At 39.5% G+C, this 23,696-nt stretch overlaps 1 protein-coding gene and 1 long non-coding RNA gene across 2 annotated transcripts; both read left to right on the top strand.

Moving 5' to 3' along the window:
* Positions 1-2,670: 2,670 nt before the first annotated feature.
* Positions 2,671-3,307, top strand: LOC130072109 (uncharacterized). The gene is made up of 3 exons (XR_008804074.1): positions 2,671-2,739; positions 2,832-2,876; positions 3,211-3,307. It is a non-coding gene; the product is annotated as an uncharacterized LOC130072109 (long non-coding RNA).
* Positions 3,308-3,331: 24 nt separating this feature from the next.
* Positions 3,332-22,878, top strand: znf271 (zinc finger protein 271). The gene is made up of 11 exons (XM_056237057.1): positions 3,332-3,354; positions 4,431-4,712; positions 6,468-6,878; positions 11,006-11,326; positions 12,267-12,773; positions 13,138-13,332; positions 15,821-16,174; positions 17,479-17,796; positions 20,462-21,064; positions 21,161-21,271; positions 22,701-22,878. The coding sequence occupies exons 3-11, from the start codon at positions 6,644-6,646 to the stop codon at positions 22,814-22,816; spliced, it is 2,760 nt and encodes a 919-aa protein (XP_056093032.1). The 5' UTR covers positions 3,332-3,354; positions 4,431-4,712; positions 6,468-6,643; the 3' UTR covers positions 22,817-22,878.
* The last annotated feature ends 818 nt before the right edge of the window (positions 22,879-23,696 follow it).

The raw sequence follows: 23,696 nt of genomic DNA on the forward strand, positions 1-23,696 counted from the left end.
CAGGAGAGGAAGAGCAGAGGAGGGGAGAGGAACATGAGAGGAAGAGCAGAGGAGGGGAACCGGAGAGGAAGAGCAGAGGAGGGGAACAGGAGAGGAGGAGCAGAGGAGGGGAACAGGAGAGGAAGAGCAGAGGAGGGGAACAGGAGAGGAAGAGCAGAGGAGAGGAACAGGAGAGGAAGAGCAGAGGAGGGGAACCGGAGAGGAAGAGCAGAGGAGAGGAACAGGAGAGGAAGAGCAGAGGAGGGGAACCGGAGAGGAAGAGCAGAGGAGAGGAACCGGAGAGGAAGAGCAGAGGAGGGGAACAGGAGAGGAAGAGCAGAGGAGGGGAGAGGAACATGAGAGGAAGAGCAGAGGAGGGGAGAGGAACGGGAGAGGAAGAGCAGAGGAGGGGAACAGGAGAGGAAGAGCAGAGGAGGGGAACCGGAGAGGAAGAGCAGAGGAGGGGAGAGGAACAGGAGAGGAAGAGCAGAGGAGGGGAGAGGAACAGGAGAGGAAGAGCAGAGGAGGGGAGAGGAACAGGAGAGGAAGAGCAGAGGAGGGGAGGGGAGGGGAACAGGACAGGAAGAGCAGAGGAGGGGAGGGGAACAGGACAGGAAGAGCAGAGGAGGGGAACAGGAGAGGAAGAGCAGAGGAGGGGAGAGGAACATGAGAGGAAGAGCAGAGGAGGGGAGAGGAACAGGAGAGGAAGAGCAGAGGAGGGGAGAGGAACATGAGAGGAAGAGCAAAGGAGGGGAGGGGAACAGGAGAGGAAGAGCGGAGGAGGGGAGAGGAACAGGAGAGGAAGAGCAGAGGAGGGGAGGGGAACAGGACAGGAAGAGGAGAGGAGGGGAGGGGAACAGGACAGGAAGAGCAGAGGAGGGGAGAGGAACCGGAGAGGAAGAGCAGAGGAGGGGGAACAGGAGAGGAAGAGCAGAGGAGGGGAGAGGAACATGAGAGGAAGAGCAGAGGAGGGGAGAGGAACAGGAGAGGAAGAGCAGAGGAGGGGAACAGGAGAGGAAGAGCAGAGGAGGGGAACCGGAGAGGAAGAGCAGAGGAGGGGAATAGGAGAGGAAGAGCAGAGGAGGGGAGAGGAACATGAGAGGAAGAGCAGAGGAGGGGAACAGGAGAGGAAGAGCAGAGGAGGGGAATAGGAGAGGAGGAGCAGAGGAGGGGAGAGGAACATGAGAGGAAGAGCAGAGGAGGGGAACCGGAGAGGAAGAGCAGAGGAGGGGAGGGGAACAGGAGAGGAAGAGCAGAGGAGAGGAACAGGAGAGGAAGAGCAGAGGAGAGGAACAGGAGAGGAAGAGCAGAGGAGGGGAGAGGAGAGGAACAAGAGAGGAAGAGCAGAGGAGGGGAGGGAAACAGGAGAGGAAGAGCGGAGGAGGGGAGAGGAACATGAGAGGAAGAGCAGAGGAGGGGAACCGGAGAGGAAGAGCAGAGGAGGGGAGGGTAACAGGAGAGGAAGAGCAGAGGAGAGGAGAGGAACAGGAGAGGAAGAGCAGAGGAGAGGAACAGGAGAGGAAGAGCAAAGGAGGGGAACAGGAGAGGAAGAGCAGAGGAGGGGAGGGGAACAGGAGAGGAAGAGCAGAGGAGGGGAGAGGAACAGGAGAGGAAGAGCAGATGAGGGGAGAGGAACAGAACAGGAAGAGCAGAGGAGGGGAGGGGAACAGGAGAGGAAGAGCAGAGGAGGGGAGGGGAACGGGAGAGGAAGAGCAGAGGAGGGGAACGGGAGAGGAAGAGCAGAGGAGGGGAGAGGAACCGGAGAGGAAGAGTAGAGGAGGGGAACAGGAGAGGAAGAGCAGAGGAGGGGAGAGGAACATGAGAGGAAGAGCAGATGAGGGGAGAGGAACAGGAGAGGAAGAGCAGAGGAAGATTATCTTGTCCCGGGCCCGGCAAGACTGTCAGCTGGCATGCTCATGCAGTTCTTAAAGTTGGCTCTTTGGAAAAATTAATGGTCATCTTTCATTCTCGCAGGGTCTGTTAAATCTTGTCCCGTTTTCAGAAATGTATGCAAATAACCTAAACGATATTACACTGTTGCATTTAGTAAAGGTGACAGACCAATCCCTGGACATCAAGCTGAAGATGGCTGGGCACCTGGACCAACATCTCCACAATGATAACTTTAAGAACCTTTTCATTTATGCAATGCATATTTCTCATATCTCGACTTATATATCTTACTGATATTACATCAAGTTTCTTATGTTAAACTTAGACACAGTCAGGATGCCAGCAAAATATGTGTCATAATAAATTTGTATAGTAATTTTCTCAAAAAGAGAAAATTGCCCCAGAAACATATAAGTTATAAATAAGCATATTATTACACTAACGTTTAACATCCATAAAGTGTCACCATATTTTTTTTATCAACATTGTGAACTATACTGTACAACTACAGTTTTATCACCCCCCCCCCCCCCCCCCCCCTCCCCCTAAATAAATAAATAAATAAAATATAATGTTTTGCTTGAGAAGTGTTTGTATTAGGCATCTTTGTTTAAAATATTGTTTGAAAATTTTGTAATAACATTTAACATTTAAACAAGGTTTATGTTGGTGTCCAAGTACATTTTTAGACATGTTGAATGTTTGTTGCAAGATTAAAATGGACATAACACAAATATTTACATGGTATATTCGGTCAAGCTTTTTTTTGCGATTGACTTTTATTTTGAAAAGACAGTAACCTCCAGCCATTTCCGGGTTGTCAGTCCGTGGACGTGCATGATAATTGTGTGATGAGACACAGAAAAGGTGAGGCTTCTTCTGCATGAACTTCACATTTGTGTCTCTGTGTTGTGACGCAGCTAATGTTTATTTTTCTCTTTCATCTTCCTGAATGACAGATAATGCGCCTTTAACTGTGTGCTGACATGTAGCAACTAAAGGAGGTTTGTTCTGTCTCCAGTTTTGTAATATAGACATTAAGACATACATTATAGAATACAACACAATAATTTCAGAATATATGATACATTTTACGTATTACCATCTATTTAGACAAATTGCCTATCATGGTAATACCATGGTATTATAGTAACGTTAGGCTATAGTATTTTGCAGTACCCATGCAAATACCCTGGTACATGAACATTGTAGTTATTTATTGCAACCCACAGTTTTACCTTTTTATGTCATCACTGTACAAGAGTAACACTCTAGTACATTTGCCTAAAAAAAAAATAACAATCACTGTTTTGATAATAAAATGTAGTTCTCCTCTAGGTTTTCGCCGGTAAGCCATGGATCTGAGCATGAAGTCCTACGGTGACCCAGATGAGGTGTGTGTGTTTCCATCAGCTGGCTGTAGCACTGAAGAACAGGCGAGAACGCTTGATCTACACACATCAGGTGCTGCGTTTGATCTGGGTGAGAATGCAGGAGTTTACATTATACATTGGGCATAATGCATTCATTCACCGTATGATAATCACAGTTTGATACTGCACTGCCTGTTTGTGAAAAGTGTAAATTGCCCTGACTTTGATTTTCATTTTTCCGTGTGGCGTGGGGAGTGCTGGGTCAATGAAAAAAATGTGCAAATAAATGTATAAAACCAAATTAATATACTTATTTATTTAAAAAATATATATATAATAGATATAATTCAATTTACTGAATTTGACATTACTGTTTTATTCTGTTTTCTAAAGACCTGTCTGTTATCATGAGATTAATGACAGTTACTTTGTTATATTTTATGTCTCTCTTCAGGTTTATACAGTATACTAGGCCAAACTGATGGAGTGTGTCGCTTTTCTTAAACATGTAGGAAGACACATCATGGCCATATTCCAGTATGAAAATGTCAAGATTCATCAGGCTCAAACTGAGAAAGCATGAAGAATCATTTCTACATACGAATCCAGAGCTTATCTTCATTGAAAGTCTTTGGGATGTGCTGGAGACTTTACAGAGAGCTGGACTCTTGCATTCTCAAGATTTTCCCCAAATATTGATGCACCTCTTGATGGAAATAACATCACAATATTCATTCCCATCAAGAGGTGCATACATTTCTGGTCAACATTTTCATCCTAGAATATGACCATGATGTGTCTTGATTGCTTAAGAAATGAAATGCTACACACCCCATCAATTATGATTAGAAGAACTGCTGCCAAACATATTACATGCTAGAAACATAATAATCACTGCAATAATGATCCAATATTGACTCTTGTCTTGAGCATTTGTCTATTTACATCCAAACAGCGACTTTTTTTTGTGCTGGGCAGTGTAAATATTAGTTAGGAAAGGAGTTCCTCGCTAAGGGAACATCATATTTAGGGGTCAAAAACCCTGAAAACCCCTGGCCTATAGAGTATCGCGCAGCTTTCAGAAACACTCTTATTGTTTACCTGTCAAATATATTGAATAGATGTATGTATTTGTTGAGAGAGACAACATAACACAATCATTTTCCTTTACAAATGTCACCACAGACGACCACGCAAAGAGTGTTTCTGCCAGAGCGAGGCCGTTTCAGTGCTCTCAGTGCGGGAAGGGGTTTTCCCGTATCCAGCATCTGTCCGAACATGTGCGGATTCACACCGGAGAGAGGCCTTTTGAGTGCTTGGTGTGCGGGAAGACTTTCACCCGGGAGAGAGACCTCAAGACTCACCAGATCGTCCACACAGATGCGAAGGCCTTCCACTGTACGATCTGTGTGAAAAACTTCGCCCTGTTGTCCTCCTTGAGAAGACATCTGCGTGCATTTCATCAAGGTACAACATGAGACTGCAGACAATAAGACATTAGATTCTATGATTTTCTCCATAGTTTCGGGGTGTTGTTAGGCCTAAAATATATACACCAACTCTGTTTCCATTCAAAGTTGCGCATTTAACTTATGCGCCAAATTTCCTGATCACACGATTTGTTGAGTTACATGACTTTTTTTTGTTGCGCATCAAGGGATTTATTCGGTAAATGTGTTTCCATCGCAGTTTATGTGCACGTCGTCTTAAAGGGATACTCCACTTTTTTTGGAAATAGGCTTATTTTACAACTCCCCCAGAGTTAAACTGTTGAGTTTTACCGTTTTTGAATCCATTCAGCCGATCTCGGGTTCTGGTGGTACCACTTTTAGCATAGTTTAGCATACATCATTGAAGTGGACAAGACCATTAGCATTTCTCAAAAAAAAATGACCAAAGAGTTTCGATATTTTTGACTCTTCTGTAGTTACATCGTGCACTAAGGGCGTAATGATATGACGCAGCGCCTGAAAATAGTCCCCAGCTCGGTAACTTCCAACGTGACCGGGACTAAGTGCCTGCGCCTGCTGCACTCATGGTACGGCAGTAAAGTTTCTTGATTATTACGCAGGAATGAGAGTATAGTTCCTAGCCATATCAGCCTAGAAAATCGCAACTTTACATTTTCCGTCGGTCTTAGTGCACGATGTAACTACAGAAGAGTCAAGTTTTAAATAGGAAAAATATCGAAACTCTTTGGTCATTTTTTTTTTAGAAATGCTAATGGTCTTGTCCACTTCAATGATGTATGCTAAGCTATGCTAAAAGTGGTACCGCCAGAACCGGAGATCGGCTGAATGAATTCAAAAACGGTAAAACTCAACAGTTTAACTCTGGGGGAGTTGTAAAATGAGCCTATTTCCAAAAAAAGTGGAGTATCCCTTTAAGTTTTTATGCACATTGTTTTAAATTATGTTTCCATCCAGTTTTTTTTAATAAAAACTTTGCATAAAAATAGGTGGATGGAAACATAGCTACTATAACACCTACTTAAAGTCCCTCTGTAGTCAATCATTTTATCCCTAAAAACTCATATTTGATCACCAAATTAACATATTTAAAAGTTTTTTTCCTTGAATGTAACTCGACACCCTTGCCTCATTTAGTATGCGCGGTTCTATGAATATGCAAATGATCCCCGGCTCCACTCACTCACTCAGCTCAGAGATCCACTGGTTGACGATCACACGTTGATCTGATTGGTTACAAGGTCGTTTGTGACGTCAGAAACACCAGCGATTTCAATCCGTGTTTTTGAGACTGTCTTTGGTTCACTGCAGTTTTAAGCAGAAAATACTCGGCAATGCTGTCGACTTATGAATTTACACATGGTTTGTCTTAAAGCGTTTTAAAAACACCACGTACATAATATAAACATCATAAAAAACTTTAAGGTTCTAAAAAAACACCTGAAACTTCTGTGGGTCCTGCCAGTTTATTGGCCCATCCAGTCAGATTTGATTACAATTTAGTCTAGTTACATAATCCAAATATAAACACAGAAATCAATGCTTAATTTAGATTGAATTCACTTTATTAAACCTTTCTTAGCGGTAACAGTCATTATATTATACATTCATTAAAGGTCTGATTCACAATCGCAAAATAAAACCTACCATGGCATCGGTGTTCGGCAAATCATCATCATGCAGTGGCTTATTTTGTAATATTGATAGGCAGAGATTTTGACCAATCAGAATGAAGTATCCTCTCTTTTTGCAGGTCAAGATGTAAGTACGGAGGGTAAGTGCTTAATTTGCGTTGAATGTGGGAAAAACTTTGCCTGTCAGCTTGAGGAACATGAGCTAACACACACCGGAGAGATATCCCACCGCTGCCCTGACTGTGTCAACAGCTTCACACGATCTCACCATCAGACCTTCTCTGAATCAGACCACATGAACCATTCAGACGAGAGGCCTTGCAGTTCTGTGGACTCTGAAGATCTGCACAAACGCTTACAAACTGACGCACTTAAGGACAATATTGAATCCCACTCTCTGGACCTTGTGGACAGTATTGAGAGCGAAGCGTCTAATGAACACGATGCCCGAAGTCAACAGAAAGTGTCTGAGAGAGCTCCATCTCCTTCATCCGAGCTCTCTCGGGATTCTGCTCATTCTGCTGAGAAGGGTGAGTCTAATAAGTATATCAGGGGCGGATCTAGAAAAATATTTATGGGGTGGCAAGAGGGGGGCAGGTATTTTTTAGGGGTGGCAACATGGCAGACGTATATATATACTGAATTTAATCACAGTCAACACAGTTTGATGAGAAATCGTATGTATACACACTACAAAAGGGCATTATTTGTATTATTATTTGTATCTTTTTTTGTGGGGGGGTTTGGGGTCACCTGTGAGTACAGGGCTGGACTGGGACAAAAAATCGGCCCGGGCATTTTGGCCCAGACTGGCCCACTACATATGATCATAAACACAACCGAACTTTGCACTCCCTTGAATATGTATACCAACTCCTATAAAAACCACTAATGTCATAACATAAGTGAATAGGAGTGAGTAAGAGTTAACAGATGAAATAACTACTAAGTTGAACTATAGGCCTACTCCACAGTGATGAATGCTAAAACAAGCTATATGCTGCATTGGTATAGCAATAGGGTTTTTTTCCCACAGGATTTTGTGAAATCTGTGGTGAGTGCACCTCTGTCCCTCTAGGGGGGTTCGGGGGCATGCTCCCCCCTAAGAAAATTTTGTGCTTTTTAATGTTAAATTCATCAATCTGGTGCACTTTGAGAGTTCAAAATAAAGAACAAAGAAAAACTCAAAACTCTTTTAGTTGTGATATAGTGTCTGTCTACATTACACTACTATATAATAATAGTTATAATATTATGGCCAGTCCAGCCCAGTGTGAGTATAAAGGCAGGGGTGCGTTTAACTTTTGGAGCCAAGGTGTGCCGACCTTTTTTCCCTTTTTTATATATATTATTTTGTTGAGCACCCAACTTGAGCGTTTTACTGTGGAATACTGTAGGCTACTGCATATAAACACCAGACAGATACATGATATACGAAACAGATGTGCTTTACTCATCTCACTTGCACAAAATAAATGCAGTAATATAAAGCATAGAAACACACAGGTGAATTACACTGAAAATGATATGCATTTAAAAATTTGGTCGGGTTGAAAACTTATCTCTCTGGTAATGGAACTCGGTCGCTGTTGTCTCTTGCTCTCGCTGTCTCCCGCTCTCGCGGTCAGATCACCGGAAGTTTTCGCCGGAAGTATTTGCCCACACACTAAAGTATGAACGTCAACGGTCGTCATATTATGCACGTAGCGAATTCACTGCAGTCGGACATGGGAGATTCGCGCTCATAAATTGTCAAATTGGCCATAACTTTTAATTCGTTGCTGCCAACTGGGGTGGCAGCAGGGGTGGCAAGGCTTTCTTTTAGGGTGGCATTTGCCACCCTATGCCACCCCGGTAGATCCGCCCCTGTATCTATGTATAGTTATGTCTAACAGAAACAGTATCATATTCTGCATCCCAATTCACCTACTCGTACTATGCCCGGTCCCACTTTATACTAAGGGCCAGATTTACTATCACCTTGATTCAGCGCAAACTCTCTTTTGGCATTAACAAACTAAACCACTGAAAAGGCTTGGACAGGGTTATTTTAGCGGCTGACATTATTGCATATGCATTTGTAGGAGTTTCTCTTTCAGACGCAAAATTTATGGGAGGAGAGTATTTAAATGAATAACGCAGGGTGATTTACTAAGGTTTGCGCTAGTCAATTGACTGGTGTTTGCGCTATTATATACCGCCCAAAAAAGCATGTTTTAAACCAGACGCTAATCTGCGCTGCTCTTGGTAGATTGTGTTGGTCATTATGGAAATGATCCGGCTGCGTCTGTGTTCTTTCATTTGTGCGTTATCAGTAGATCACGAGCAGACATTTCCACTCCCACCGCCACTTTTATGGAATTGCACTAATAACAGCAAAAAATTCAGTTTTGCCAAAGTGGTAACACTTTACTTAAAGGGGTGTGCATAAGACTGACATGACACCTTCATAATCATGACATGACACACGTCATGAATATGAATGAGGTTTTATGCATGTTTATGACAACTGTCATTAAGTGTCATTCGCTCAATTATGACATTGTTTGAGAAGTCTTTGTAATGACACCTTGACATAAACCAATACATCATAACCTGTCCGTGTCTTGGTAATGACAATTTGACATTACCAAGACAACAAATTGTCATAAATATGTCATAAACACGACATAGCAAATTAATTATCAAACTTAAAGCTCCAGTCCGTAACTTTTTTAAGTTAAAAATAATCCAAAATAATTATATTAAAAAAAACGTATTCTGCCAGTGGTCAAAACTATCTGCTTGCCATAGCTAGATTCAAAACGGTTAGCTTGTAATAATGATTTTAATTCCAGTGGTACTGGTGGGTTTCCGCGGGAAATTCGAGCATGTCTTTGCGTCATGACGTCACACCCGTACACATAAAGAAGGAGTTTCGGCTAGCCGGCTATACTGCGCGTGACGAGATGTTTAGATGTATAGGCTTTTCTCGCAGCACTTTACATAAATAAACTTATGGCATCCAGAAAGATCCAGACAACAATCATCAGTGTCAACTGGAGATTCAGCAGTTATAAAACCCAAAAGACTTCGTACTTCGGATTTAAGGTGGCTAGAGAAAGAGAAAGAAACCGTCTCATGCGAACACAAGGATTTAAACATCGGCGGGGCTTTTGAGAAGTGCGTGAACTCCGTGTTTTGAAGGGGTTCGAAACGGAAGAAGAGACGGCTTTTTTCTGCTGAACAAGTAAGACATTTCAATAGTTCAATCGTGTAACAGTACGTTTTCTTAATTCACACAGTTATGGAGTTTCCTTTGTTGTGCCTTTCTCGTTTTGCTATTATGGAGAATATGAATTCTGAACTACACAGGTAACCATAAAACACATTAAATTTAACATTAGTCACGCAATGCTGATGTTGTTAACATGAACAATTTGAGAACAAAGTAGGCTATAATTTGCACGGTTGCTGTAAATCGCGTTGATTAAATCTAACGAAGCTTATCATGTCGAATGCTTTTTCCCCCTTAGTTGGTCAGAACAAAAATGGATTTTACTTACTTGTTCAGAAGACATTTTCTTATGAAAATTCTTATGTTGGTCAAACTTTCAAAAAGTGAATCTGTGATTCTGTATGCCAGTATCCACACAGCGAGGTGACTGACAGCAGCACTCGCCTCAAAGCACTGTGTTCATCCGCGCTGTTTCATGCCGATTTACAACCCACGTAAAGATAATAATTCCGCGAATCACTGCAGTTACAGATTTCGAACAGAGATGGCGACAAAGAGGAAAAGATACGGACTGCAGCTTTAAGAAACACGCTTTATGGGTTAACATTACATTAAACTGTCAGGTGGTTGGTTTTGACATTGGCTGTTATGAGGCATTATAACTATCATGAATATTTTTTTTGCCCTTAACTACAGTGGTACACATTGAATTTGTCATTAAAATGTTATAATGCCTCATGACAGGCAATGTCAAAACCAACCACCTGACAGTTTAATGTAATGTTAACCCATAAAGCTAAGTGGTTTCTTAAGTTTGATAATTAATCTGCTGTCATGTTTATGACATATTTATGACAGGTTGTGTTGTCTTAGTAATGTCAAGTTGTCATATTGTAATGTCATATTTACATAAAAAATTTCATAATTAAGCGAATGACACTTAATGACAGTTGTCATAAACATGCCTAAAACCTCCTTCATATTCATGATGTGTGTCATGTCATGATTATGAAGGTGTCATGTCAGTCTTATGCACACCCCTTCAAGTAAAGTGTTACCATTTATTATTATAAAACCGCTTTCAGGGTATCTCTACTTAACCCTTTGGAATCAATGCACATTTGTAGTTCTTTTTATTCATGTTTGTAGTTCTAAACCGAATCCTCATCCAAATGGGATGTAGGCAATATTAGCATGAGCACGGATCCATACTTCGAAAATCTCCCAGAAATAATTGGATTGATAGCCCATCCGTGGACTATCAACAGACTTTGCTTTAGGACACAGTTATTCTACTCTCATTAGGTTGGATAGTAAGCACTTTGGGATTCAGGTCTGGTTTCTACCAAAATACAATAGCATAAGCCACCTTGAAATCTCATTGGTCCAAAATCCCACTCCACATATCTGCTTTTAACATTGCATCATTTGCTCTTCTAGGCGTTGGAGCACATAACCCTCTTCAAGAGGAAGAGTTTACTGCTCACCAGCAACTTCACGACGAAGACAAGCCGCACCAGTGCAATCACTGTGGAAAGAGGTTTCATAAGCAAGCAAAGCTTCGAATCCATCTGCGTGTTCACACCGGAGAGCGGCCGTACCAGTGCTCCCAGTGTGGGAAATATTTCAGTCAAGCAGTAAACCTTAAAAAACACCACCGTACTCATCATACAGAGGAGAGGCCGTACCAGTGCACGCTCTGTGACAGGAGGTTTTCTCTCTCCTTCTCCCTGATAAAGCATCAGCGAGTCGCTCATCCAGGTGAGAATCATCCTGAAAACTAAAACTGAGGAGAAATACGTCCTGTGAGGTTTTATGATGGCGCCATCTGCTTTTCGGAAGTTACAGATATTGGTTAATCAGGGGTTTTCAAACTTTTTAATGCCACAGTCCTCCAAATATGATGATCCCTGCAAGAGTTCCCCTTCCTGAAATGGAAAAGGCATGTATAAAGAAAGATACACTCTAAAAAATGCTGGGTTGTTTCCACCCATGTTTGGGTCAAATATGGACAAACCCAACCATTTTTTAATACAAATTTTCAACCCAACGGTTGGGTTTGTCCATATTTGACCCAAACATGGGTGGAAACAACCCAGCATTTTTTAGAGTGTACATTTGTGAAAAAATATATCTATAAAATATTTACTTTCTATTAAGTTTCTAAGGTTTATATTTTTTTTGGTACTTTTTTATCTGTTTCTAGAGTAAATTAATTTCTCATTATAAAACCTATTGTTATTATTTTATCATTTTTTTACACCATTTAAAACATTTTGGAGGACCCTCTAGCACCGTGGTTCTTAATTTCTACTTGACAAAATATTTTAGAGCTTGGCGTAACCAGAAAAATGTATATTCATTATAAAAAACCCCAATGCCGTTTTCATATTTTAATAATTTGCATGGCTTAACCAGGTCTAAAAAACACTCTTTTAAAATCAGGCTACCTCGTATATCCAGGTTTTCCAAGAAAAAACAATGTCTAAAAAGCAGACAATCTAGATTTTTAGTTGTTTTAGCTTATTTTAATGCTTTAAATCAACGTTTAAGTCATCTTTAGGCCTCGTCTCCTGCTTACCGGTTTGAAAACCCCGGAGTTAAATAACCAATAGCGTTGCTCAATACAATATGTTGTTGGGTTTGCTGTTTCTTTTGTCTGCCATCATTGAAAATCCTGTTGATTTCTTTCTTTCAAAAGAACGTTTGAGTGTTGCTGAAAGGAAGCGCTTCACCTGTCCGTACTGTGGGAAAATATTTGGACGACATCAAGACATGGAGCAACACAAACGCATTCACACCGGCGAGAGACCGTTCCGCTGCACCGTGTGCAATAAAAGTTTCAGGCAGCGTTCGGTGTTGATCGTGCATAGGAAAATTCACACTGGAGAAAAGCCTTTCGAATGTTTCATATGCTTCAGACGCTTTTATGGTTCAGGGGATCTGAAGACTCATATGGGGACTCATACCGGCGTGAGACCCCACAGTTGTCCTCTGTGCTCCAAAAGCTTCCCTCGGCCCAGTAGCCTCCAAGCACACATGCAGTCCCATCTGAACAAGTTGCGGGAACGAGATGTTCTGATCAACCAAGCGGATGAGCTTATTCCTAAAGAGGGGGAACAGGGTGACGTGGAAGATATCTGTGGTGTTTCTGTTTCATCACAGCTTTCAGCAATGCTTTCTGGAAACCCTGGAGCTTCTGTGGACGGTATGTTCTCTAGTTGTTCTTTAATAAGGTTCATTAGTTAACATTAACTAATAATGAGCTGCACTTATACAGCATTTGTTAATGTTAATTTCAACATTTACTAATGCTTTATTAAAATCGTGTAAACATTGGTTAATGCACTGAACAAACAAAGAACAGCTGTATTTTCATTAACATTAACAAAGATTAATAAATACTGTAGCAAATGTATTGCTCGTGGTTAGTTCATGTTAGTTAATACATTAACTAATGTTAACCTTATTGTAAAGTGTTACCGTTGTTTTTTTGTGGCCAGTTTACGTAGTAACATAGTTGTCTTAATATAGCATAAATGCATTGTAATGTGTCTGAACATGTTTTACAGAAATGAGCGCAGGCGATCCTCATCTATTAGAGACGGAGACGGGACTCGGTCCATCAGTGAATGAAGATCATGATGCTGATCAGAGTTCCAGTTCAGAGCTGACAGATCATCAGAAGCTTTATCACTGTGCCATATGCAACAAAACCTTCTCGCTCGCAATTTCCCTGAAAAGACATCAGCTTATATTTCATCCAGGTAGGAGGACCTGCCAGGACACATTACAATATTAGCATTTCTTTTCTTGAATGAAGATAAGAAATAAATTGTATTGTTCCGCCTCAATAACTACATATGAACTATGAAGAAATAACCTGATGTGAAATTCAATGCTGATATTTCCACAAATATCCACTCAACTTGGTTAACACTTGGTTGAATTTAATGAGAAATTGTTTTCTATTATACTACAGTATTGTAACAGGGGGGAGTGATGATGCTAATAGGACTGACAAAAAGTATTTATTTAAAAAATAATAATTTAATGATTTTTCTACAATTATGCAATTTTCAAAAATCATTTGTTTAAACTATTTCCTGGTAACAGAGTTGACATTTTAATTATTAAATGACAAAATAGGCACTGATACTTGTCCTTAAAGAGTTCACTTCATGAAAAGATAAAGTATTTTTTTAAATAATACTACAATATTTAATGGGGTGAATGATTATGATAACAGGGTTGACATCCATTTCATTAGTCTTGGCGCTAAAAGTGTTTGTTCACAATATTTCTAAGAATATCCACTTTTCAAAAATCATTTGTTTACTATACAAAATCCTGGTAGCAGGGTTGACTTTTTAATAATTGATGAAAAATATTTTTCTTTGGAGAGTTCACTTAATGAAAAGATAAAGTAGTTTTACAGAATTGTTTTCTATAATACTACAGTATTGTAACAGGGGTGAGTGATGATGGTAATAGGACTGTCAGACATTTATTAGCTTTGGCACTAAAAGTGTTTATTAAAAAATATATAAAAATATATATATTACTACAACTGAGCATTTTTCAAAAATCATTTGTTTACGATAAAATATCCTGGTAATAGGGTTGACATTTTAATTATTCAATGACAAAATAGGCACAGATACTTGTCCTTGGAGAGTTCACTTCATGAAAAGATAAATTTGTTTTGTAGAATTGTTTTCTATAATACTACAGTATTGTAACAGGGGTGAGTGCTGATGGTAATAGGAATGACAGCCATTTCTTAGGCACTAAAAATTTGACACTAAGAATGCATTTCTTATTTCTTCGGCACTAAAAGTGTTTATTTAAAAAAAAAATATGGTAACACTTTATTTTAAGGTGCTTGTAATAAGCAGTAATTAACAGTTAATAAGACACTTATAAGACCTTATAAGACACTTATAAGACCTTATAAGATGCATATAAGATGCATATAAGCATTAACTACTTCATATAAGGGTTAATTAAAGGTCCAGGCCCTGAAGAGATCAGGGAAACTACTCCCTCTTGGGAAGGTCAATTTTTAAGGGCCTGGGAGTTTGTGTTACCATTTATGTTTGTTCGGCTGTTCTAAAAGTGCAATGTATTGATACTTGAGAAATTTATTATTTAATTTAATTTATTTATTATCATTAGTTAATGCTTATATGCATCTTATATGCATCTTATAAGGTCTTATAAGTGTCTTATTAACTGTTAATTACTGCTTATTACAAGCACCTTAAAATAAAGTGTTACCTAAAATATATATATATATTTCTACAACTTTGCATTTTTCAAAAATCATTTGTTTACGATAAAATATCCTGTAACAGGGTTGACATTTTAATTATTCAATGACAAAATAGGCACAGATACTTGTCCTTGGAGAGTTCACTTCCTGAAAAGATAAATTTGTTTTGTAGAATTGTTTTCTATAATACTCGTGACGTGAACGTTAAAAGGATGATACGACAAATATTTTGCTTTCCTTTGACACGGCAACCTTTTTCACGAATGCATATGACTTCAAAGACAGACGCAGATAATCCGCACGCGCTCTGCCGATCTCTCTCATTCACTGTCTGTGCGAAGCCTCTGTAGGCTACACATCACCACGATAAACAGTCTTGTTTGTTATCATTATGAACTTGTTTAACATTCAATACACATGCATGAAGTTCAAAACAAGCAGTTAAATGTCTATAATAGCCTAATAGTATCAATATGTTGCATAACTACAGTCCTGTAATTCAGGTAACAGCTGGAAAAAACAAAAACACTTATCTAAATCTCGAAAATCGGATCGGATCGGATCGAATCGAATAATGATAATCGATTCAAGATCTTGAGAATCGGAATCGAATCGATTCTTGAAATTTGAATCGAAACCCAGCTCTACTAAGAATGCATTTCTTATTTCTTCGGCACTAAAAGTGTTTATAAAAAAAAAAGTTTAAATTATATTTCTACAACTTTGCATTTTTCAAAAATCATTTGTTTACGATAAAATATCCTGGTAACAGGGTTGACAATTTAATTATTCAATGACAAAATAGGCACAGATACTTGTCCTTGGAGAGTTCACTTCTGAAAAGAAGTTTTGCAGAATTGTTTTCTATAATACTACAGTATTGTAACAGGGGTGAGTGATGATGGTAACAGAGTTGACGCAAAAGCCACGAGTTTTATAGTGGTTTTGATAATATGCATTCTTCTTTGTCATTTGAACAGATCAGCATGCTGACATCGAGGGCAAGTGCTTCCCCTGCTCTTACTGCGGGAGGAAGTTTGGTCGACGTCAAGGCTTGTTACAGCATGAGCGGATTCACACGGGTGAACGGCCCTTCAACTGTCCCACATGTAACAAGAGCTTCCGTCAGCGATCGGCTTTGGTTGTGCATATTAAAACTCACACAGGAGAGAGGTCGTTCCTGTGCTTTGTGTGCAGTAAGAGCTTTTATACCCCTGGAGACTTGAAAAAACATCTGGAAGTTCACACAGGAGTGCGGCCACACAACTGCCCTGTTTGCTGCAAGGGCTTCGGGCGGCCCAGCTTCCTCAGAGCTCACATGCGAATTCATGAAAGTAAGTTTGACGTTTCTCAGAAATGTCAGTGCTCAAAAATGTTATCTTTCTTTTAGTGCAGGGCAACGATTAAACGCATCCAAAAGTTTGTTTACATAATAAATGTGTGTGTACTGTGTATAATTATTTTGTATATATATATATATATATATATAAATACACACACATGCATGTATATATTTAAGAAATATTTGCAAGTATATACTGTATATATATTTATATATAATTTATTATTAAAGCAATTAGCCCTGGAAAGCCGTGTTTTACAGTGAATTTAGAACAAAAACCCCCTTAGCTGTTCTAAAGTCACTGTAAAACACGGCTTCAAGGGGCTTATTGCTTTTATAAAACGGTTACTCCATAAAAATATTCATTTTAATATTTATTTTATTCATAAAATAAACAGCAGCAACAAAAAATATAACGTTATAACACATTTATTCCTCCGCCAAGTAATGTAGTTCCAAAGAGGTTGCCAAGCAACACATGCAGCAACAAAGCATCACAAACAGCAGTTGCGCAGCAACACTAATGTAATGCGGTCACAGGTGTGTGTGTGTGTGTGTGTGTGTGTGTGTAACACTGATGTAATGCGGTCACAGGTGTGTGTGTGTAACACTAATGTAATACGGTCACAGGTGTGTGTGTGTAACACTAATGTGATGCGGTCACAGGTGTGTGTGTGTGTAACACTAATGTGATGTGGTCACAGTGTGTATGTGTGTGTAACACTAATGTAATACGGTCACAGGTGTGTGTGTGTGTGTAACACTAATGTAATGCGGTCACAGGTGTGTGTGTGTGTAACACTAATGTAATGCGGTCACAGGTGTGTGTGTGTGTAACACTAATGTGATGCGGTCACAGGTGTGTGTGTGTATAACACTAATGTAATGCGGTCACAGGTGTGTGTGTGTGTGTGTAACACTAATGTAATGCGGTCACAGGTGTGTGTGTGTGTAACACTAATATGATGCGGTCACAGGTGTGTGTTTGTTGAATAGTTTACAACTGCTTCGAATGCGGTTCAACCAATCAGAATCAAGGACGGAACTATCCGTTTTATAAATATAAATATATTATATATAAATAACCATTTTTTCTTAAATATATAGATACATGTGTGTGTATTTATACAAAATAATTATACACAGTACACACACATATATTATGTAAACACAAACTTTTATTTTGGATGCGTTTAATCTCGATTAATCGTTTCCCCGCAGCACTACTTTGTTTATACGTTTTTTTTTTATGATTAAAATGTATTTTTTACGGATTATTTTCTCTTTGTTTTCCAGAAGCTTCCACAAAGAAGCAAAGTGGAACGGAGAAACCAACAGGTGGTCCAAAAGTGGACTTGCAGGAGAAGCCATTTGAATGCTCTCACTGTGGGAAAAGATTCAGTCAGCATTGTATGTTTAAGATTCACCAGCGGATTCACACAGGAGAGAGACCTTACAAGTGCTCTGAGTGTGGCCTGAGCTTTCGCTGGAGGAGAAACCTGATCGCCCACCAGAGCGGCCACCCGGGCCAGAACCCTCTCCAGTGCTCGATGTGTGATGAAACATTCATCTCTGAAGCTAGTCTCAAAAAACACCAAGATGCATTTCATACAGGTAAGACGATGTAAGGGGTGGCTAGCTATTAGAAGCATGTACACCATAAATAAGTGTTGTTTACGCATTTTTAATGCTTTGAAATAAATATGATTTTTTTTTTTGTCCTTTATAAATTTGTTTAGTTGACTTAAAGGGGTGGTTGATTATGATTTCACTTTTCTAACTTTAGTTCATGTGAAATGTTGCTGTTTGAGCATAAACAACATCTGCAAATTTACAATGCTCAAAGTTCAAAAGCAAAGGGAGATATTTGCTTTTAAAGGGATACTCCACTTTTTTTGGAAATAGGCTCATTTTACAACTCCCCCAGAGTTAAACTGTTGAGTTTTACCGTTTTTGAATCCATTCAGCCGATCTCCGGTTCTGGCGGTACCACTTTTAGCATAGCTTAGCATACATCATTGAAGTGGACAAGACCATTAGCATTTCTAAAAAAAGAAATGACCAAAGAGTTTCGATATTTTTCCTATTTAAAACTTGACTCTTCTGTAGTTACATCGTGCACTAAGGCCGACGGAAAATGTAATGTTGTGATTTTCTAGGCTGATATGGCTAGGAACTATACTCTCATTCCTGCGTAATAATCAAGAAACTTCACTGTCGTACCATGAGTGCAGCAGGCGGAATGATATGACGCAGCGCCTGAAAATAGGCCACCTTCCTTCAACACAACGGAACTATTTTCAGGCGCTGCATCATATCTTAAAAGAAAAGGACTACAGTGACATCACTAACCCTAAAATGTACATAAACCCCGCCTCCGGGAACACACAGTTCATGTTGAGAAGAGGAAAAGTTGTGTATAAGAGTACATTTGTGAGTCAGCTCAAACTTTAGCACACTTCTTTTCACATGCAATAGAAAGTCACTCTGTGTGTATCTCACAACAGTTCCTATACGAGCGACTTATAGATTACCATGACAGAATATAGTTAAAGGATTAGTTCACTTTTAAAAAAACTTTTGCTGATAATTTACTCACCCCCATGTCATCCAAAATGTCCATGTCTTTCTTTCTTCAGTCGAAAAGAAATTAAGGTTTTTGATGAAAACATTCCAGGATTTTTGGAAGTCAATTCGTTCATTTCGTTCGTTAAATGAACGAATTGACTCGGAAAAAGATTCGTTCATTTTGATGAAGGAGTTCGAACAGGAGAGTCACACAGAACAGAGCAAGGCGAGCATTTGAGCTTATAAAACTTAAACTTTGTTATTTCTTTTTTAAATGAGCGATCGTTTCGCTTGATAAAACCCTTATTCATCGTCTGGTGTCGTTTAAAGCCCTTTGAACAGTTTGCAGTTTGCACTGAAACTGTCTTTTGGACCTTGAACCGTTTGGTGCCCAGCAAAGTGCATTATATGGAGAAAAATCCTGGAATGTTTTCATCAAAAACCTTAATTTCTTTTCGACTGAAGAAAGAAAGACATGGACTTCTTGGATGACATGGGGGTGAGTAAATTATCAGCAAATTTTTTTTAAAAAGTGAACTAATCCTTTAACTCCACATCAGCAACATAAATTCATCAACTAACCATTCAGAGACGTCCTGTTGCATTCTACATGTTGTCACTTCTTCTTGAGTCTCTCCATCTTTGTCTGACTCCGTTTTAACATTAAAGGCAGAACCGTTTCTGTCATTTTAGTGTGTGTCTGCGTGAGTTGATTGCAGCTGCTAACACACACGAGCTCTTGAAACCCCGCCCTCTGCAGCAGCTCATTTGCATTTAAAGGGCCAGGCAACGGTGCGTTTTTGCAAACCCTCAAAAAGTGACAACTTTAACCTGCTATATAAAAATATCTGTGGGGTATTTTGTGCTAAAACTTCACACACACACTCTGGGGACATCAGAGATTTATTTTACATCTTGTGAAAATGGCATTTTACCACCCCTTTAAAGGGATAGTTCATCCAAAAATGCAAATTCTGTTATCATTTACTCACCCTTATGTTGCTTCAATCCTGTATGAGTTTCTTTCTTATGTCAAACTAAAAAGAAGATATTTTTAAGAATCTTGAAAGTTCTTGAACCAGAAAGTTGACGGTAAGTCATTGACTTCCATAGTATTTTTTTTTCCTATTATGGAAGTCAATGGCTAACGTTGAATTATAAACATTATTCAAAATATCTTCCTTTTAGTTCAACCGAAGAAACTCACTCATACATGTTTGAAACAACATAAGGAAGAGTAAATGATGACAGTATTTTAATTTTTGGGTTAACTGTCCCTTTAACGTCAGTGATATGTCACCTCATACATTTTTATAGTTGAGGTTATAAAAAAATGAATGCCTGATGATAAATTTCTTACTGAAACTAATTTTCTTTAGTAGTTCTTCAGTTTCTCTTTGATTCACATTAATGATGTATTATTTTGCACATTTGCACAAGTACATTTTTGTCTTAGATGTGGTGCTTTGCAACTGTTCATTTTCTATCTGTGGCCAAAAATGTATATACACACTAGACTGGAATTACAATCAATGCATCACAAGCCCAAATGTTGCATTTCTGACAAAACATCATCAGAGCTTATTGAAGAAATATAAATGATTTGATATTACATACATTATTTGAGTATTTATTGTATTAGTAATTCAAATCAATTAAATGAAAATGTTAATACATATTTTATTATTAACATTGTATATTATAATTCCAGGGGTGTCTCACACATGCAGTTTGTGTCTGAAGACGTTTACTCAAGCGGCCGGCCTCAGGAAACACGTGCGCTATGTTCATGAAGGAGAGCGACCGCACAAATGCTCCGAGTGCGGGAGAGGATTCGTCAAACTCTCGGACCTCGCGCGTCATCAGCGCCGGCACCATTACGACCGGGGCGCCGAGCTCTTCCAGTGCTCCCAGTGTGAGCGCAGCTTCAGCCATCCCAGCAGTCTGGTTCTGCACCGACGCACACACACCGAAGAAAAGCACGAGTGCCCTCAGTGCGATAAGGTTTTCAGTCAGGCGGGACACCTGAAGGTCCACCTGCGGACTCACTCCAAGGAGAATAAACCCAAATTCGAGTGCCCTGAATGTGGGAAGAGTTTTGGCCAAGCGAAAGATCTGGTGGTTCATCAGAGGGTTCACACCGGAGAGAAGCCGTACCAGTGTCCTCAGTGCAAGAAGAGCTACCGACAGTTTGCGCATTTATCTGTACATCTGCGCAGTCACACGGGGGAGAAGCCGTACCAATGCCCCATATGCCTCAAATTCTTCGCTCATTCATCATCCATGAAGAAACACCTGCGTGTAATGCATGCGGGTACGCGAGAGTTTATCCGGAAATGAAAAATCGGTCATTTATTTGCTCACCTTCGTATGACTTTCTATTCTCTGTCTATATTAAAATGTTTTCCAGAGGGGAAGGATTTACCTGCAACCAAGGAGGTGGTGAAGGTCACCGTCGGCGTAGGCCCGTCTGACGCAACTGTAGACGTTAAGAAAGAGCCAGAGTCTGCTGATGAATACGGTAAGTATGGCTTAGGTTATGATAAACGGCTAATTCAAAAATATATAATGTGTATTTCTCATAGATGAAGGAGAATGTAGCCACCAGCCTCTCCTTTAAAACCAATGAAATGTGTGGCCGCACACTTCTGTGTATTCGAAGAAGCATTTCACCCTTTTAAGCATTTTCATCTAACTACTGTTGTACTTTTCATATCCATAAACAGGACTGACACCAAACACTTAATAACTTCTTCTGTGTACTTTGGAAATAAACGCTGCATCATGCACAACTGCTTTTGTGTACAACTTGTATGGTCAAATTTGAACTCACATTCCCAGTAAAAACTTGTTAAATAAAAAAAAGGTGATGGTCCCTTTTGAACATCCTGTTGACTTTGCAGTAACTTTGCAACTATATGTCAACTAACTCTCATTAGAGTATTAGTAGACTTTCTGCTTAATATCTGCAAACACTTTATTGTGATGATCCTCCAACAGACACTCTACGGACTATAAGTAATTTTGCAACTACATGTCAAGTTAATCTAACCAGAAAACCAGTCCATTAATACTCAACTAACACTCTAATGACAGTTAGTAGAGATGTAGATGCAACGTTACTTAGTCAACAGAATGTGTTAAAGGGACCATCCAAATAAAGTGAAACCAAAAAAATAATTATATATAGAGAGATTTAGAAAAAATTCAGTGTTGAAATTTGCATACAATAAACATGTCAAATTAATAGGGCTGCCCGCGACTAAAGATTTTTCTAGTCGACTAGTAGTCGTTCATTAGTTGACTAATCGCACGTTTATATTTATTTATTTACTGAAACATAATGAGCCTTTAATAAAGGCTGTATCGGCGTTATATATAGCCTAGCTTGCAGCAAAGCATGGTACAAGTCGATTATGAATGTGTCAGCAAAAATAGCAAGGAGACATTTTATATTTTATAAAAGGAGACCTTTAATAAACTAGTGTTTTCTGAGTCGGCTACAAAGATTAATTTGACTCGCCATCTCCGCATCGGAGGAAATGCACCATTCATACGGATTACATAATCAGATAGTAGCCTATTTGTTTAAATTGAATTGGTTAGTTTAAAAGTAGACATTTCAAGCTTTCTATAGATATGGTTTCGAATGATGTATTACTCTTCTCTGTATGACTAAAAATAACGGCGTATTTTAAGTTGTTTCCGCTGATATTAGGGATGTGTCTTCTATGTCATGCAGTAAAGCACACTATTCTTTATATACAAATACTTGGATATGCGCCTTATAATAGCGCACATTTATCTAGGTTAACGTTAGAGCGAGTAGCCATGTAAAGTTGCTACTACTTATAAATGATAAGCCATATTTGAGGTCTATAGTCGGCTTTTAAGGGGGCAGAAATTATTACTTCTTCCTGCAATGTAACTACACTGGTATGTGTTTGCAGAATGTCGAGTGAAATCTGAAGAAAACTGCTTTGCTATAATGGATGACGTGAAGGCTACTACAGTCTCTTCAGCTCCTTCCAGTCCAGTATCATCTGAGACTTTTAAAAATGAATGATGTGGATGGAAACCAGGGTTTCTCACCTTGCCAAACAACAGAGCACATTGAAGAATCTGCAGCATTTAAAAGCATTTTTAAGAAAAATAATTGTATTCTACACTTACTCCAGAAGCCGATCTCCATCCGTGAAGACTCGAATCCTATTGAGCGAGACTAAAAACTTTGATCAAGATCATCTACACCACGGCATTCACAACACCTGTGGAGATGATTACATTCACATGGAGATCAATCCCGATCAGTGCTCCTGATGAGAACCATCCAGTCTGGAGAACTTTTACATTCTGGAGGCCTCAAAAAAATGACCTACACATTTTTTTTTAAACTGTTGATGTATACATGAACTTTTGCCAAATAGGAGATCTTCGCCAAATTTATACTGGAGAGACGCCTTGACTTTTGGCATCTGCTGTGAGTAGAGCTTCCATCGGGAAGAAAAGAGTGGAATTTCTAAGGGGGCTTTCACACTGGCAGTTTAGTTCGGAACGGGGCACAGTTCGCATGAAAAATCGCTAATGTGAACGCTGTCATGGGACCCGGGTGCGCACTGGGGCACCGAACCCGAGACTACCTGGAGGAGGTGGTGTGAGTTCGGTTGCTCCCGAACCGTGCTGCGGTTCGCGTGAATGTGAAAGCAGCACGGACTCGGGTTCGTGATGAGTTGTTCATGAACGATCCGTTCATTGCGTCTGTCACGTGATAAATGAACGAACGACTCGGAAGGTAAATTCATTATTTATGATCCCTGTAAATAATTTTTGACTGAATTATAAGGATTTCTTAATTTAGAATATGATCAAGATTAAGTAGGTGGATGTGTTCGGGGAATGTGCCTGTTAAAAGTATAACATTTAAAGCCAAAGGAAATGACTCGTTC

This window comes from Rhinichthys klamathensis, unplaced genomic scaffold, assembly GCF_029890125.1.
Source record: "Rhinichthys klamathensis goyatoka isolate OS25496 unplaced genomic scaffold, OSU_Roscu_1.1 h1tg000476l_1, whole genome shotgun sequence".
Lineage (NCBI taxonomy): Eukaryota > Metazoa > Chordata > Actinopteri > Cypriniformes > Leuciscidae > Rhinichthys > Rhinichthys klamathensis.